Below are 18,393 nucleotides of genomic sequence, written 5' to 3'. Positions count from 1 at the left end.
CCTCTAGGCTGAGGCTAAATACGTTACTCGGTCCTACTATACTTTTCAATATTACCCCTTTGGGTTGTACATTACGTTCATGGCCAATATAATAAATAAATGGGTGCAAATATGGTTATAGTTGCAACAAAGGAAACACTTCTAAACAAAAATACTTCAGTTACTCTTCATCCATCTGAACAGGAACCCCCTTAAATGCTTGCATAATCACATTAATCAATTTCTTAGGTGGGTAAGTACCGTCATCGTCCAACCTGAGCTTGGGGAACATCTGAGCCATTCTGACGAAAATATACCCAATCTCAGTGAGAGCAAATTGTTGTCCCAAGCAAGTCCTTGGACCACCAAGGAAGGGAATATAAGCCCAACCCAACTTCTTGAGATCAGCCCATCTTTCGGGCCTGAAGACCAATGCATCCTCTCCATAGTATTCCTTCAATCTATGAGTTGTGTATACTCTAAAAGCAACCGTAGTGCCTTTGGGCACAAAAATAGGAGATTGACCATCCTTACCACCACCTCTTGGAAGTGTGGTATCTTTCTTAGCTACCCTATAATTGTTTGGGACAGTAGGATACAACCTCAAGCCTTCATTTATTGTCCATTTCAAGTAATCACATTTCTTCAAGCTTTCAAAAGTAATGCTTTCAATATCTTCTGGTGAGCCTCTTCCGAAATTTTCATAAATTTCTGCCTTCAACTTCTCCCATATGTCTGGATTTCTTCCTAATTCATAGAACAAAAATGATGTCAATGAAGCAGTTGTATCTCTACCAGCAAGTAGAATACTGAGCAATTGGTCACGTATGAGCGTTGGGTCTCTAGTATTTTTTGCCATTTCATATATAACGTAGTATCCAGACTCAGACTTCTTATCCAATTCTTCTGGAGTTAAATTCAAAGCTTTATTAACATAGAAATTAGCAAACTCATGGACCTTGCCCACATTCTCTCTAAACTTTTTACTATCCACCAACCAGTAGAAGGAATGTGCAAAAGCACGGGAACCAGTGTATCTCTGTGCTTCAGACAACGCATTGCAAAATTCAGCACCTGCTCTAACATCATTCAGCTGTGTCATGCCAATCCTTTCATCACATAAAGAATTAACACTGTGGTCGAAGAGGAATTCGGTTGCAGTATCAATAGTTAGTTTAAAGATTAACTCTTGAATATCGAAAGTTCGACCCTTATTTGCACGAATATGCTTAGCAAGAATTTGAATATGGGGCTCTAAAGCTTTGACATGAGCTACCTGCTCTCTGGCGAATTGTGGCCTGAGCATTGCTCTTGTGTGTTTCCATCCTTCGCCATCCAAAGTGAATACACTACTTCCTAACAATGGACTCAACTGTCCATACCTCAATCCGATATTGAAGTCTTCAAATTGGGTTGCCAATATAGCTTTATAATTTTCGGGATCAACGGTCATTAGAACATTACCAAAGCCCACTCTTGTGGTGAACGTTTTATCTCCCGGAGCAAAGGCTTGGTCCATGAATTCGGCCAAGTCTCCAGACCTCTTAGCCTTGAAAAGGGCCAAAAATGGCACCTGGAAAATTGGAGGATTATGAGCAGGAGGGTCTTCACAGCCATATTCTTTCTTGATTCTATTGTGTTTTATCGTTCTAATCACATAGCGAGCGACTAACGCGAGAATAACAGCGCCATATAGATAGTAAGTAGTTGACATTTCTGTATATTTATTACCTATACCATATGTACATGAGACTTTCCATTGATCGGCTTTTCCTTTACTTGGTATCTGTGCTACATATATAAAATATATTTGTATTTATGGTATTTTTATATGGAGTATGTATTTCTTCTTTCCTGTCCTATTGATTGAGGGGATACAACTATAGCGTACTGTCATGAGAATTTATTCGTTCGCTTGCTTGAGCATTCAACCAACAACAACCCTACCAGGTAATGGTCGCAAACGTTGATGACAGCATTCAGGAAAAACTGTCTGTAGGAAATGCCCCGCTTATCGCACTGGTTGCAAAGCCGGTTTCTACTACCCCGCGAAAACCTTTAGGAGATAAACTTCACTCCGGTAGCCAACAAACACATAGAATATGTATTGAAAGGAGGAATTGTTCTATCGATACTCCGTCCAACAACCAGCCCCTCACAGAAAGTCCGATTCTCACAGCAACTCCGACGACTTCTTAGCGGACTTAATATATTGTTATGGTCCCCTCTTTCATCAGATAAGTGCACAGAGGCATTGAGAAAGACGGATTTGGAGGCGAAAGTTATTACATAAGCGGTTAACTTTTGATTTTTTATTAGACATTTGACATATGACATTAACACATTTTATATTAATGTTTAGGTTACGAATATTACTTTTATAATGGCATAGCCATAGGAATTCCTAACCATGTGAAGAAGAAGGGGAGTTCACGATTTGGCATAGCCTTTAGTCATTCTCCTTGAGTCGACTCTCAAAGTTCATTTTCTTTCATGACACTAACAACTACGCTAGCACATGTAATCATGATCAGAGAGATCGTATTCCCCATAGGTGTCAATTTTCAATTCTTCCTGTCATCTTATGGTACATATTCTCTTCTTTTTCATTTCTCTTCTTCATTAGCAATATTTCGGATCTTCCTGTGCATACTACAAACATGGCTAACATATTCAAAGCTTTTTTGGACAGTTCTCTGACGTTATCTTAGCCATGCATTTACTGAAGAATAAGTCCCAGATGAAACTTTTACTGTAAATCTAATTTTCATTTAGGAGTCGTTACGTCAAATTTTTGTGAACTTCCTTGGATTAGAACCATATTTGACCTCTATTAATCAATCATATTTAAGAGTATAGTAGGAAGTTCCAACTACCGTCATAGTCTACTGGGCTACCATATGATTTAGTATGAAGTCACGTGATCCAATATCAAAATCGTATTATTGTCATTGTTATGGGTATCAGTTCAGTGTCCCTGTTTTAAAAGATAACCGGCAAATTTGGGGGTGGGATATCTTAAACAGCAATGGCTGTCTATGGAAAGCATGGAAGAGCTAAGAAACTACATATTTCTTCTGAGGTTCTGGTCTTTTCTAGTGATGAAGAGGAGTCAGAGACCTCAAATGTGACATTTACAGCTAGTGACAGACTAGTGAAAGTGATCCAGGACAGTTCAGTGGAAACAAAATTGCTGGAAAATGACTTGTGGCCTTCAGCAAAAATCGGTAATATGAGGTCACCATTGAAAAGCCCGAAAAGTTCGAAGAAGAACCTGATAATCGAAGATAGTTACTATGGTGATTCAATAACGACGTCACCCAAGAAGTTGATCAAGGTAGTTAATGCTATTGGCAATTCTCCAACAGGAGCCAGTCCCCGTAGAGACCAAACCAAGAGAAAATTAGAGGACCAATTGAGAGAGGAAGCTGGGAATTCTGAGAATTTTGGTAGTAGTAATATCAAAATCAACAAGAAGAAGAAAACAGCCAACGGAAATAATGGAAATGCTAACAACGGTAGTATGAAGTCAAAGAAGAAAGTTGCATTATTTGCTTCCCCGAAAGTCACGCACAAAGAAGAGCACGCCTGGGATAGTCTCTTTGACAGCATTGGAGATGAGCTGTCGGGTCTCAACAATTCGTTGAATATCCAGTCAGATACAAGCGAAGACGAAACTGTCAAAGAAAATACTGAAGATGGAATTGAAAACTTGCTTACCTCTGTAAATAATGTTATTGATGCTGCTAGAATATCAGAGTTGCCAGAAGAAGCTACTACTGAAGATCTCAAGAAAGCAGATACGAAGATTCAGACCCCGCAAGTCAGAATGTATGGGGAAGAAAGAAGTTATCTCTTGGATTGCGAGGAAGAGCATTTAGATACACAGAAGAGAACAATCAAGGAAGAACTAAGCGAGCAAATAAGTAAAAAGAATGATTTTAATGATATGGATGAAAGTACGGTGAGTATAGACGATCTTAGAGCTCTGGGTCGAATAAATCAAGATAGAGAGGAGCTTATGTATGTTCTTGAAGGTCTCAAATTCAGCGAAGAAGAGAACCGGGGCTTCCAGAATTCAGAATTAATAACATCACTTGTACTTCTACAACAAAAATTGAAAGAAATAGGCAGTTTAGATCTACATCGAGGTACATTAATCATGAACAAATTAATAGATCTATTGCGTACTGCCGAGAAAAGGAGTTCAAATGACATGACATTGTATCAATGGCTATTAAGTTCAACCATATGCATAGTTGTATCGTTGTCTAAAGCAGATGCCCGAGACAAGTATGTTGCTAGGTATACCGAAGAGCTTCCTAAGGTTCTCAAATACTTGGGGAATAAAGTAGAGACTGACAAACTCCTGAGACCCAATCAGAACTTGATTGCACAAGTCATCAAAGAGTCCTCTCCAACTCTAACTATCCAGAGTGAATTTATAGAATCTTTTAGGCTGGTACCACAATTCCAAAGATGTGAAGTCTATGAGTTTGTAAGTGATGCGTTATTGAAAGCAAAACTGGACGGTGACAAACGCAGATTGTTTGCATATCTTGAGACTTATTTCGAACGGTCAAGGGAAGTGTGCAATTTGACCGCACTACGGAAAGTAATTAGCCAAGCATTTGACCGGATTGCCGATAAGACACCTACTGAATTTGACGTACTGGTTCTCAAGCTTCTTCTCCTTTCAACAAACTATGACAAAGACAACGAGGTTAGTGATATAATTTTGGAACTTATACCAGAACGAATTCTATTCAACCAAATTAACTATACTTTTGAATTATTAAATAGTGAACAGCCTAACTCGAGAGATATGGATGTGTCGTTTTTCATCCTAGGGTTTATGATGAACATTATAGACTCCAAGAAGTTTAAAGTTCAAGCTGAAGATATTCAAGGTACTTGCAACCTTGTCAGTGTATTTTATCAAGCAGATAAACAAAGAGAGGAGAAGAAGCTGTTAGAAAAGGTAAAAGACCTGGCACAGTCCAATAAAGAGGGAGAGAAAGTCATAATTGAAGATCAGGTGTCCCTTTTCATAGGATATGCTACTCTTGTTCTAGCCTCGTTAAAGATTCGAGACCCTCCAATAGTACAAATTGACGAAGAGTGCTTGATGCACCGATTAATTGATTTCAAGAAGCAAGTCGCCAACAAGACAATGGAAAATGAAATCGACAGGATATACGAACAATTGAGGAGGAAAAGGGAATAAATAGACTTGTAATTGAGTTACGTTCCATGTTATTGATTCGGTTATAATCATAGTAATACAAGTTTAATGCAGGGTCTAATTGAAATAGAGGGGTCAAATGGGACAAACAATGTAGAATGCTTCAATACACTTTTACATAGGTTCTAAAATGTATCCATTAGCTATTCGTACTACATTGAATACTTTTGTTCATCTTTGTTTCTACAAATCTTGTTCTTCACGGAGGACTTTAGGACCACTACGCCAGCCTCTTTCTGAAGATCACTGATTTGTTACAATTGATGTAATAGTTAGATTCATGAATGTGTATATATTATTGCTATCACTATTATTTTGAACTCTTAGGCATATGCCCAGCTCTTTACAAAATAACAATTAATAACCAAATAACGAATATCGAGTATTGGATGATGAATGAAAATGCTTTATAGATTTAAAATGTGAGCCCCGTGCTTACAGAGGAATAAAGTCTGGGAAAGGAAATTGGCATACTGAAGCAACACTGGATGTCACATTTCAGGCCATCGCCAACTAGTGTACATCAATACTTGGCCGTATGGGGAACCTGCCCAGTGCTGCTGGAGGGATTTGGGAACCATCGCGGGGACGATTACTCGTCCTTGATACCCAAGATAGCTCTACCGGTGTAGTACAATGGGAAGATGGTGGTCACGGTGAAGAGGGCGTAGAATGGGTATACAACGTACTTGGATTGCTTACCTCTCAACCACAAAGGCTTCTTGGTGTTTTGGAAGTGCTTTTGCAACTCGATGATTCTTTGTGGGTCCATTGTGCTAGTTGGGGGAGACTGTTAGTATATGAGGATTCTTGGGATACTGCAATAGATGTGGTATCAATTCACACTGTCTACTTACTAATACTGGTGATGAAGGATGAGACTTTGTTAATGCGAAACTGAGAGATGACAGCAGCGGCTAATTCGTCTCTTATGAATGAAATGTTTTGGTGGTGCACTTTTGCAAATTTATCAGTTCATTTTTTCGCACGCATTTTTAGAAAACATAATTGGCTGGGCTGTTGTTTTGTGTCATATTGGCTGGGAGGGAGAGTGGGAGAGGGAAGTGCGACTGAGACTGAGACTTAGAAGAGTGAGAAGTGGGAGGTGTGAGAAAGTGGGAGGTGTGAGTGTGGGACTGAGACTGAGACTGAGACTAAGACTGAGACTGAGACTGGTGTGTGAGAGTGAGAGAAGAGTGAGAGAGTGAGACTGAATTTGCAGCTAAAGTGAGGTGAGGTGTGAGATGAGATGTGGAGAAAAATAGAGAGTTGGTTGGTTGGTTGGTTGGTTGGTAGGTTGTGAACGAGTATTTTTTTATTGAAGTAGATGGAGAGTAGATAATATTTCTTTATCGAAGTAGTTGGATAGTAGATGGATATTGCTATTATAACATTTTTTCTTACATACTGGGGATGATAGGGCCCACTAGCTAATTAGACAGTGATGATACAAATCAAAATGATTAATTTGATGGAGATTAGCACGCAGAGAAACCAGCATGAAACGAGAATAAAATGAATAAAATCAAGATAAAGCTCTCATCTGAAGAAAGGGTTTATCGTATTAGATGAAGTGTGGTGTGGAGGGAGGGTAAAATTACTGGGAGGAGTGTGATTACAATTTGGATAAGAGGACAATTTAGGCATTTGCAAATTGAAATAGCGGTCAATAACATTAATTGGTAGATTTGTTGTAGTACTGGCTAACCAGTGTTTCATTCAATATGAACTGTAAGCGTTAGTTGTATGGTTCGAAACATGGTACTGTGTAATGGATACACTACACTATACGATTTGAAGATGGGAGCGCCACTTTCAATCCAATTACAACAACAAAATGGTAGCGCCGTATATATTCACTAATTACTGTTTAAGAATGGATTGTTTAAGAACAACATTAATATTGAGTTAGAAATGTCTTCCCTTGTCCTCCATCGCTCCTTATCACTGACAGTTGTGTTTCCCCACGGACTTACAAGTTGTTTCGTGTATGTTTGTGATTGGAGTCTATTTTCGAGTAAAATTTTATTACCGTAAATACAACATTCGTAGAGTTAAACGAAGACACTTTCGAAAGATATAGCATATCAGTGGATGTTACATATGCTTATTAGAGCAATTAAATATCTATAAAGTTACTTACTCGAATTTGTAGTAATTTAAATTGTTTGACTCCATGGTCGATTTTATTATGAAATTTCTATACACGAATATAGTTGTAACTTGCCATTATTCTCGTTTTCTTAACATTGATCAGTTGTACGATAATTTTTGAAGATTTCTTACTAGATTATTAACAAGACTTCCGTTTCAGTTTTGGAATGTACAATAATCACTAATTAGTAAAAATCACTGCAATATAACATTTTATTGAATACAGATATTGATGATCATTAAAATTGACGACAATTGAGTGGTACTTAATTAAATAGGTTGACGATGATAAAAATTCAGCCGGTACATGACTCTACTTAAATTAGCATGATTTGAAGTTCATTATTCATGAAGAGTTTAACAACCTTGAATAAAATTACATTATGAATACGAGGTAATGTTGCACTACGACAAGCTTTCTTTCGGAATACGATCATTTAACGAAGAGAGAATTTCTTCAATACTTCATAAATTAAATCTGTACAAGTGGTAAGAATCTAGTGATAAATAATTACACTAGCACCACTAATGACTTGCCTATCATACCTTGCTAGTTGCTGAAAAGTTCCAGAAATAATTCTCCAGGTCAACATAACATCAGCTGTGAGCAATAATTTTGCAACTATTCTTGATGGAACGAAGCCCTGCGTTCACTGCACGGCAACACCAGTGTTCACAGTAGCAATGATATATTAACTTTCTCGAGCTGTGAAACTCGAGCTGTGAAATCTAATGTCAGCTACAAATACATGAGGTTACATAAATACTTGCAACGGTAATTTAGCACAATTTCGTCAACCTTCATTTATCCCTTCTACAACTAAAAGACACTAATGCCTTCGCTTTCTTCCATAAATACCGTAACATCCATTATAATAACTAAAAGAAATACCATTTGTCATTTTAAACCCATGCTATTCATCATCGCTAATACGTACAACCCTATGTCTTCGCACAACAATGCTTCCATCATCACTATCATCTTCTTGCGCTAGCTGGGCGTCGTGGAACTCATCCAAAGCGTCCCGTATGTCATCCGAGTCGTAATACTCCAATCCATCATCATCGTCTTCATCAGCACTGATTTCTATAGGGCTATTTTCGTCTCCAACATGATCTAAATCTACTTGTCCGAATCCATGCCATTCCTCGTGGGCTTCATCCTCGTTATCCGTTGATAGAATATCATCGTCTGCAGCATGTCGGAGATCACGATTGATTTCTTCTTCGTCACGAGGGTCTACAAAGCTGTCGGCACTATCATACTCGTCTTGAGAGTTGTGGAACTGTTCCTCATATTCCTCATTATATGCTCCATCAGCAGAGTCGTAGTATTCGTCGTCATGAGGTATTCTGAATCGTGTACCACAATGTAAGCATACGGTGCCATGTGCTTCCCAGTGGCAGTTTCCACATCTCGGAACGCCGTCCGAGTTGTCTATGAGTGTTAATGCAGTTTTAAAGAGATCTCCAAAGATCCTGTCATGTTGGCTATCGAAGTTGTATGACTTCCAGCAGCCATTTCGGTATTCTTCTAATTTTTTCTTTTCCTCGCTTTCTAACGTAGTGTCTATGATGATGTCAACGATGCTTTTCGATATGTCCTTCAAGTGAAGATTCAACAGTGGCTTGATGGTGATTTCGTGGCGACAAGTCGGGCAGTTCATCTTGTTCTGGAACCACGTGAATAGACAGTCGTAGCAGAATGAATGTCCACACTCGGCCGTGAGCGGCACATGCATTAATTCAGCACAGATCGAGCATTCTATGCTATTGGTGATTTTCGATAGAAGATTGCTGGTGATGTCGTGATCCTAGACGTGACTGGTTAGTATGACGCCTACAGAATCAATATACGATCTTGTACAAGAACACTGAGGGTTCTCTATAATCGTACAAAAATCACCCAAAAAAAACTACTTACTATTGCACTCCACACCTTCTGGCCCTCCTCGATCTCCCCCATGGTGTTTTACTGGCCTGTTGGCGTAACTGGACTACTATAGAGAAGCAGATAACTACTGGTTCTTTTAATGGGAACCGTGACTTTTTCTTTTTTGGCTTGTGAGGCTCGGTTGGTGTATGTACAGGAATCGTGTATTTTATCATAAGATCTATTAAGTATGGAGGAAGGAGTTGGGGGTGGGGTGAGTGAGAGGGATGGGAGAGAAGCATGGGAGAAGGAAGGGAGAGGGATGGGAGAAGGATGGGGAGATGCGGCAGTGAGTATGGCAGGGATTAGACGACTGATAATATCTGTTAATCTCTGTTTGTTTTGTGGAAAACGTAACAAGGTATATGGTGGATAGTCTGTTGGACTATTAGGGAAAAAAGTCCTCACTTGTATGCCGTTTAAGACATAAAGATATAGACCGATGCTAGTACGGGGAAAATTAGTACATGCAGCATCGAAAACTCTCCCTTAGACTTCGGTCAGATGCGAACTGTCACCAAATTTGTTCTCTCTGTCGCAGACAGGTTTAATCGCTTGTGGTGGCTGTGTGTCTTTGATTACCATGTGGTTTGTCATATCTTTCTCTCATCATGCGATGTGATCCAGTTATCGAAGAATCGGAAGGTCTCTTGGATAATTGCACGAATGTCAACATTATCCTTCTCTAAACGCACACTAATATCTCCAATTAAACCTCGTAATGTTGCTAGAGTAGCGTTGGCTTGTTCTATTCTGTTTTGCTGTAATTCCATCGATGAAATGTCGGCGGAATCTTCCTTCGCTGAAGTATCAATTTCTGTTTCGTCAATTATCTTCTTCTTCCTCTTCTCAAGATGTTCTATTTTCCCAACCAACTTCTTTTCAATGAAACAGCATTGATTGTAGATGTAGGGACTCAAAACTATGTCATCAATAGGAAACTCATCAATTGTTTCCGTCATCTTTTCAAACTGGCTATAAGTGATATAGTTACGAAGTTGCAAATTTAGAAGAACCATTCGGGTCCTATCATCCACTTGCTCAACATCTATGGTCAGCATGAGGTCGTCGGCCTCTTTGAACAAGTTCTTGTTGATTAACATTCTAGCAAATTTGATACAGTCGTTCGTAGTGAACTTATGCTGCTTGGCTATGTAGAATTGCTCAACATATGCTTTGTTCTGTTCTCTCAGTTCAAGAGTAAGAATATCCATTTGCGACTCGTTTTTCTCGTACAAACGAGTCCTCTTCAACAAATCAATGAGGATTAACTGATTACTGGGATTCAGCCTCCTGAATGTTTCCCTCACCAAACTGAAATCTGGCTTGACACCTTTTCGAATGACATCGACAAAACCCTTGTTGACTCTGTACAGCACTTGATCAGAGAACTTTATCGCTCTACCTCTTTTGTCCTGCTGCCATTTTATACTACTCCACTGACTGGCTTCATATTTTTTAGGGTATGATGCTATAATATTTCTTTCCATGTGATAGGGAGTCAACTGAGATTGAAGCTTAGTGATTTTTAACGAATTTAAAAGCTTTGTTTTAGTCTTGGGAGAGAAATGTTCATTATCTTTCACCCAAGTATTGAACCGGCTTGCGAATTCTGGTGCATGATATGGGTATGATTGAACAAATGCACTATAAACCTTCTGTAGGTAGCCCTCATTGAATGCAAAAAGTGAAGATGATGTCTGCAAGAAAGAAAATAATTGTATGAATTTGCTATGTTTCATATAGTAGTCACAAATAACTTCGAAGTATTGTGGGAGAAGATGCAAATTTTGGTCCTTCAAATGCATGATGAAGTATTGTATCATGTTAATATTAGAGTATTTAGAACAGAACTTCAAGCAACGGTAATAGTAATCGTATAGCTCCTGCTCGTTCATTATACTTCTGTTAATTTCATCAAATTCAAGCAAATCTGACTTCTCCAATATTTTCTTATAGTTATATGGTTCTCTATCAATTATATCAGACTGAACGTTCAAAAGCCTAATGCTGTAATGCTCTGAATATCCCAAATCGGAGATTAGGTAATATAGATATTGGATTTCATTGGGTGTTCCGTTTCGGTGATATTCATCCAACAAAAATGAAATTGCTTTAGTAGATGGATAATCTACTACAGGATGAACACTGATCCACGCTTGAAGTATTAATGGAAAGTTCTCGAACAAAGCGCCCACTTGACTCATTTGAAGTATCGTTGTTTCCAATACTATGTTTTGTACGGGTTTTCCAAGTGATAGGAGATTCTGGAAGAGTCCCCTTGCGAATTCAACCTCAAAGTTGCGGATAAAACTAGTCAATATATAAGCTAGTGTCCTGGAATCAAATTCTGGATACTTAAAGTAAGTGTGGACCAAGTTCTCCATTTCAGGTAGATCGTTCATGTGGTAGCATAACCAAATATAATTTTCTTGAAATTTCTGGTTTGCCCCACAATTATGGCTGTGTTGTTGATAAATATCATATAATACAGGTATATGTTCATAAATGTAGCTGTGATAAGGTGATTGAAAATCTAATCTGTTCTCGGCTTCAAATCTTGGCACTTCAATTTGACATTCTGAGAAAAGTAAGTCAGGTTTTGATGGAGCCTTTTTTACGGTTTCTTCGAGAATATAGTTGATTAAATCTGCATCTACTTCCTTAGCATCCAATTCATCCAATAGATCTTGGATTTTCACTAAATCGTTTTGCTTAAGCAAATTTGTCAATTCTGGAATTAACTTTCTCTTCAGTTCGGTTAGAGATTCATCCAGTTCTAGGTCTGGGGATTTGTATGAATGAGGCAATTGCTGGACCAAAATGCTTGAAGGTGATGTACTATCTTTGAAATGTTTATTGGCTGCTTTTGAAGTATGCTTTGCTGTCTCTCTTTCGGTTAGTTCTGAGAGTTTATTGAAAATCTTAGAAGGGATCTCTTTTGAAGTTCGCTTTAGCCAATTTGTGTAAGATGCATTGAGCAACTGGGCATTTGTGCAGAAGGCGTGATTGGAAGCCTGGAATGGAGGTCGACTTCGTACTGGTTTATAGTGTCTTATGTTGAAGACGAGATTCCTACAACTCTGAGGTAACGGCGCTAGTCGCAGCATCAGTGATGTGTTATGAATGAATTTTCTGTGGAAGGATCACTTTTGGAGGCAAAGATTCTGTAAACGAGCCATGGAACGTGAAATGTCAACTTTTAGGCGATATCAATGAGTTGAATATGGAATTTCTTCCTGGCGGCTAATGGTTCTGATAAAGTACAGGGTATGAAGAATTCAGTTAAAAACACGGTAAAAGCGGCAAAAATCGGTTTCAAACTACGGGAAAAATAGTGTACTATAACAAGACTGCCCCGAAAACACGATATATCCACCTACTTACTATATACAAGGGCTATGGATGGTGAAAAACGCTGTGCTGCAAATATAGCCCTAACAAAAGACCACTCTCTGATTAGCTCTTTTTGGCTTTTGCTGTGAGAGTCGTTTGGTACTAAGAAAATTTTGTATGGTATGATTTTTGGAGGAGCTGTGTGCCGGAGGGGAGAAATGGGTGCAAAGAGGTGGGGAGGGAGGTAGTGATTGGTAGAGGTGAGGTAGTGGAGTGGAAAGGAGACATGGAGTGGGAATAAGGGAATGCTACTGGGGAGGAGAGGAAATGGGAGTGGGAGTGGGAGTGGGAGTGGGAGTGGTGCTCCCTCTTTAAGGTGTTCATTGGTCAGTAAACGATGGAGAGATATACCAGTTGAAACAACGGCCGAGCCATGAAGAAGAATCAGAAGTCAATTTAAAGTAACTATTCAACTCTCCCAGATAGACAGAAAAACACACAGAAACTCACACTTCTCCCAACAAAAAGCCTACTACAAACCATAATCAACTTCACAGATTAGGAAGAATCAATTAAACAAAACTCACCAGCCAAACCAACCAAAAAGTCACGTGCCAACACTCTACCTGAGAGCATTTTTTCTTGGCCCTTTCACACGACCGGCTGTTGATGCGGCTCGTTGCATCTTCGTATTTCTGCTTCACATTTGCAGTGTGTGTGATTTATAGTACTGAGGAACGGGTGTTTTTCTCAGCAAGCAATATGACAGCTATTGTCGTTAGTGTTGTCAGTATCTTCAGTGTTGTTTGTTAGGAGCTTTTATACATTGTAGACTTGCTATTGCTTCATTTCTCTGTGGAAATAACCATATTTGTGCCTCAAGGAAGTTGCAAACGTAGCAAACGTAGCAAACGTAAAACCCATCAAACATCCCTAATCTGCTCTCCAGGCATAATCTTACCCTCCCACAGATCTACGGTCACGTCAACTATCTGCAAAACGTAACCAAAATCTTTACCAAGAGAGATGCCCTACTAACTTTGAACACCACTCTCGTGACATGACCACCACCAGTAGCCCATTCCATTAACTTCTCCCCGCTAACCGCCTCTCCCAGCTTCAATTTTTTAAAAATCGCATCTCTCCCAGGGCATGGATTTGTGGATTCAGTCCAGCCCGATTCGTAATTCTTCTCAAGAAAAGGCCTCAACCCTTAATTCCCCGCCTGAACCAAGCGAAATCGTATTCTTTCACATCCCGCAGGCCAGTAGTTTTGGTTCCAGCGGAGTTTTCTCTTAAAGTGACACATCACTGCACTTCACCAGCATGCACTCGGAAGGGTGCTCTCATTAAATCCAAATAGTAAAGCCAGAGCAATCATTAGAATTATTAGAATTATTACTTCTACACCTTACACCTTATTACCACGACCACGACCACCACGACTAATTCACCTCCCACATGGCACATACTCCATCACTCACGGAACTGCCATCTCATCTCAATTTTTACCCAATTTCATCGCCCCATCCCGAAAGCCTCTTCCCATGCTAATTATTGCTACATCCAGATACTGCCTGCCTGTTGCTTTCTTTCTCACCTCTCCTCCTCTTCCTCTTCTTCTTTCCTGTTCCTTCTCCTACAACAATGCACCTTTCATGGGTCCCATGTGCAACGACACCCGTGCCGCATCCTGTCAAAAAAAAAAGAAACTCTCACCTTTCCTATAAAATTTTTTTCTCAGTATATATAGAAGCGGCTGGGCGGTTAATAGTGAGAACGGGAAAATTGTAATTAATATTGTTATATATAACATTGGCAGAGTATATGACAGACAGAAAGTAATCACTAGAAGTAATACATTTACCTAGACGTTAGTCGTATATCACAGCACACACAATATATCGTTATCATCGTTGGATTCACCGAAAAATCCGACATCTGTAGCTTTATGACAGTATTTTAGTGCGATTTTCCATCCCAGAAGTCACCCTAGCACCACGACTGTTCGTTTCACCGTAAGAAGTGAAGGGTTAGACAGCGAAACAAGCACTACAAGTAGTGGAAAACCAGTAATATCGACACCAGTGGGATCTGCAACGTAGCGAATCCACCCTGTGATCTTGTCGAAACCACATAGACGGTAGAAAACACCGAATACACAGTCTTATAATATGGTTGCATCCCCTGTACAAATCAACCGTATATAATAAGCTTACCAGCGAGCTTTTAGCAGCATTTTTCAAACTTAATCAAAGCCAAATCGTGTGTGCCAAGCAACCGGAATTGAAACAGGAGCTTTGGACGTGAACACAACAGAAACCGTATTGAAACAACAAGACAAGTATCAATACTGAACGTTGAAACAGAACTACTGAAATTTTTTTAATTCTATTCCGAAGAATCCTTCACCATGTCTGATATTGAAAGTTTCCGCTCGGAAAATTCTGAAGCAAGAAAGATTATCAGAGAGGCTACTCGTTCTGATGATGTTCTTAACGATCATAGAAACCAAGCTTCGTCCTTGCCAATCCGCGGTGGTATGAATTCCGCTATTACCGACTCATCGGCAGTTTCTGACACCGAAAGCGAAAATGAACAGGAAAACACGGAAAGAGGTGGTCAAGAACAAGTCACAGAGCCTTCAACTTCCACAAGTGGCAATGAAAAAAGAAGTCAACAATCTCAATCTCAACAGCAATACCAAACTCCAAACCAAGGTACCAACAAAAGAATTGCAAGACAATCCTCATTAGAAGTTCCTTCTCCTTCGGAAGGAAGAAGCAATCGTACTTATATGAACGCTTTGCGTAGAGAGTTCTACTTAAGTGACAACGACGAAGGCAACTCTGAGGAACCAGGTCCAATCCCAGTACCTATTTTAAGAGGTGCTGCCGGTTCTTTCTCAGCAGGAAAGGGAGGAAAATCTGGAACCAGATCCCATTCTTTCAGCGACCAAGCAAAGGCTAAAGACAATGAATCTAGCCCATCTGCTGGTATTTTGCTTAAGGGAAATGCAAACTCAAGCGGTAGAAGGTCCCAGAAGAATGCAAGAAAGAATTCAATTATAGACAACAACTTAGAGAATGACATGGTTTCCCCAATGACAAAGATCAGGACGACTGACAGTGCACACTCTGAATTCTTAAATAGCAACATGGTCAGTAGAAGAGAGAGAAGAGCATCAAGATCCTCCATTGACAGTGAAGCTGATTCCCACGCTTCTAGATCCTCCCAAGAAACTGAAGAAGATGTGTGCTTTCCAATGTTAAGAGAGCATGTTCGTATTAAGGGTATTGACTTTGACGAAATTGAGGAATTCATCAAGGAAGAAAGAGAACAAGAGCAAATGATGAAACAACAAAGAATGTCATTAGCACAGAGGACGGCTTCCAGAGTCACCAATGGAGATGCCAGATCTACTGGATCTTTCTCAAACGCATCCAGAGGACAGAGTTCTGCAGCTCTCAAATACACTCCTAAGAATATCTTAAAGAAAACGAATACTACACTTTCAAAATTCAGGTCCAGAATCATGGAGAATCCATATGCTGATTCGGATTCTATCAAATCCATGCACGGCCCGGAAAAAGAAAAAATTCCTTCCGACTCGTCAAGCACATACGAGGAGTACGAGTTGAAGGAACCATCCATTAGACAACAACACTATGCTCCAGATGATGTCTCGTCTGACCAAGTGAAGTTTGGGGGAACAAGAATCAGTGACGGTAGTGCTGAATTACCAGATAGATTCTCTTTCTTCAGCTCAGAGTCTGAAGAGACCAGTCATGCTCCCGATATCCCATCGTTGGTTGAGCCTGGTCAATCAGTACGTGAGCTTTTCAGAAACGGAGAAGGAACATGGTGGCTTGACTGTGTGTGTCCTACCGATTCCGAGATGAAGATGTTGGCCAAAGCCTTTGGAATCCATCCTTTGACCGCAGAAGATATTCGTATGCAAGAAACTCGTGAAAAGGTCGAATTGTTCAGAAGCTACTACTTCGTTTGTTTTCACACTTTCGAACCAGATAAGGAGTCCGAAGATTACTTGGAGCCAATTAATGTTTATATAGTTGTTTTCGGAGACGGTATCTTAACTTTCCATTTTTCTCCTATTACCCATCCAGCAAGTGTCAGAAGAAGAGTCCGTCAATTAAGGGACTATGTCGATGTCAGTGCTGACTGGTTATGTTATGCCTTAATCGATGACATTACTGATGGTTTTGCACCAGTCATTACAGGAATAGAATACGAGGCTGATGCTATTGAAGATTCTGTATTTGTCGCTCGTGACCAGGACTTCAGTAACATGTTACAGAGAATCGGAGAATCAAGAAGAAAGGTTATGACATTGATGAGATTATTGTCAGGAAAGGCTGATGTTATTAAAATGTTTGCCAAGCGATGCCAGGATGAAGCTTCTGTGAACCACACAAACATGATGCCTTTGAACCAAGCTTTCGTCAATGTTGACAGCGGTCATGGAACACCCACGGGCCAACCTTCTCAATATCCAATTGGTTATGGTCAAGGAGGCACTGGTGGTGTCAGCTTTGGACCAGGCCCAGGAGCTCCTTCCAGTACGATTAACCCTACCAACCACATGCAGTTCCAGACTCAAGGTGGTAGAGCTCAACCAAGAGCTGACATAGCATTATACTTAGGTGATATTCAAGATCACGTGGTTACTATGTTCCAGAACTTGTTAGCATACGAAAAGATCTTCAGTAGAAGTCATTCTAACTACTTGGCTCAGTTGCAGGTGGAATCGTTCAACTCCAACAACAAGGTCACTGACATGTTGTCTAAGGTTACTATGATCGGTACAATGTTGGTTCCATTGAACTTGGTTACTGGTTTATTTGGTATGAACGTCCATGTGCCAGGCCAGAACATAGACGATCCTTCTTACCACTGGTTCGGTGGTATCGTTGGAGCTATGAGTTTAATTATCATAGTGTCGTTTGTTTTTTGCAGGATTTGGTTAGGAAGGGTGAACGCTGTGGCAGGAGCTCCTCCTGTTAGTTCAAGAAGATCGATAAAAAGTCTTAGATTGAGAACAAGAACCAAGGAAGCTGCAAAGTCAATTCTCAGCTTCCCAAATAGATACGAATAACTTCGTTCCTACATTTTACACACGTATTAAGCGTGTGAGTGATATAAGATCACTTTATAGATTACAGAAAAAGTACCAATTATTGGATGTGGTTTGCCTTCTGTTACCCCCATATTGTTATATTTATTTATTTATTTTTGTATAGTGTTCTTTTTACTTCGATCTAATTAGGTCAAATTGCATATAATAAACATGGTATAAGTATAATTGAAAAAAAGTGGAATAGTAAGACAAGAATAGGCTAAATTCTATTGGGATTATGGAACGACTTTGAAGCCAATCTGAGAGTGTAGTAGTGGTCATATTTCAAGATATGCAAAATTTATAATAATTGAAATTGGCACCAAGAATTATAAATCGTAAACTTTCTCCTTCGTATATTTAACATAAATAAGATATTATATTTATATAACATTCTCTTGAAGACCAAGAACTGATTTTCATTAATTTTAACTGCTCCCATGTCATAGCTCATATAAATCATATCTAGCTACACTACACTACACTGCACTACAGCCTTAACAATGCCCACACAAACGCTAAATACTACAACGACTAAAACTTCCTGCAAAACCCTAAGTCATCGCTCCTCCCAGTATCCCCCCTATAAATACAACCACCCATTCTAAA

General features: G+C 39.5%; 6 protein-coding genes across 6 annotated transcripts; 2 read left to right on the top strand and 4 right to left on the bottom strand. All coding sequences in view use genetic code 12, as the record gives it.

The window, feature by feature from the left end:
• Positions 1 to 160: 160 nt before the first annotated feature.
• RJT20DRAFT_145817 (cytochrome P450) lies at positions 161 to 1,432 on the bottom strand (the record flags this gene model as incomplete). Its single annotated transcript, XM_064918826.1, has 1 exon — positions 161 to 1,432. The coding sequence occupies one exon, from the start codon at positions 1,430 to 1,432 to the stop codon at positions 161 to 163; it is 1,272 nt and encodes a 423-aa protein (XP_064773789.1).
• A 1,446-nt stretch (positions 1,433 to 2,878) lies between these two features.
• RJT20DRAFT_129026 (uncharacterized protein) lies at positions 2,879 to 5,469 on the top strand. The gene has a single exon (XM_064917406.1). The coding sequence runs from the start codon at positions 3,008 to 3,010 to the stop codon at positions 5,204 to 5,206; it is 2,199 nt and encodes a 732-aa protein (XP_064773788.1). The 5' UTR covers positions 2,879 to 3,007; the 3' UTR covers positions 5,207 to 5,469.
• Positions 5,470 to 6,104, bottom strand: COX7 (cytochrome c oxidase subunit VII). Its single transcript, XM_064917405.1, has one exon. It carries the CDS (start codon positions 5,994 to 5,996, stop codon positions 5,817 to 5,819), a length of 180 nt encoding a protein of 59 aa, XP_064773787.1. The 5' UTR covers positions 5,997 to 6,104; the 3' UTR covers positions 5,470 to 5,816.
• Positions 6,105 to 7,843: 1,739 nt separating this feature from the next.
• On the bottom strand, positions 7,844 to 9,454 carry RJT20DRAFT_155919 (ubiquitin-protein ligase; the record flags this gene model as incomplete). The annotated part of the gene is made up of 4 exons (XM_064919118.1): positions 9,303 to 9,454; positions 8,317 to 9,192; positions 7,925 to 8,022; positions 7,844 to 7,856 (listed from the first exon to the last, which is right to left on the bottom strand). The coding sequence occupies exons 1-4, from the start codon at positions 9,342 to 9,344 to the stop codon at positions 7,844 to 7,846; spliced, it is 1,029 nt and encodes a 342-aa protein (XP_064773786.1). The 5' UTR covers positions 9,345 to 9,454.
• A 341-nt stretch (positions 9,455 to 9,795) lies between these two features.
• RJT20DRAFT_49311 (uncharacterized protein) lies at positions 9,796 to 12,615 on the bottom strand. The gene has a single exon (XM_064920375.1). The coding sequence runs from the start codon at positions 12,419 to 12,421 to the stop codon at positions 9,905 to 9,907; it is 2,517 nt and encodes an 838-aa protein (XP_064773785.1). The 5' UTR covers positions 12,422 to 12,615; the 3' UTR covers positions 9,796 to 9,904.
• Positions 12,616 to 15,060: 2,445 nt separating this feature from the next.
• ALR1 (Mg(2+) transporter) lies at positions 15,061 to 17,975 on the top strand (the record flags this gene model as incomplete). The annotated part of the gene is made up of 2 exons (XM_064915743.1): positions 15,061 to 15,535; positions 15,608 to 17,975. The coding sequence occupies 2 exons, from the start codon at positions 15,061 to 15,063 to the stop codon at positions 17,761 to 17,763; spliced, it is 2,631 nt and encodes an 876-aa protein (XP_064773784.1). The 3' UTR covers positions 17,764 to 17,975.
• Positions 17,976 to 18,393: the final 418 nt, after the last annotated feature.

The sequence above is a fragment of the Scheffersomyces xylosifermentans genome (genome assembly GCF_036884685.1).
Source record: "Scheffersomyces xylosifermentans strain CBS 12540 chromosome Unknown RJT20scaffold_5, whole genome shotgun sequence".
NCBI classification, from domain to species: Eukaryota; Fungi; Ascomycota; class Pichiomycetes; order Serinales; family Debaryomycetaceae; genus Scheffersomyces; species Scheffersomyces xylosifermentans.
Note: the sequence above shows the minus strand (reverse complement) of the source record. Positions and strands in the feature narration are given on the sequence as shown.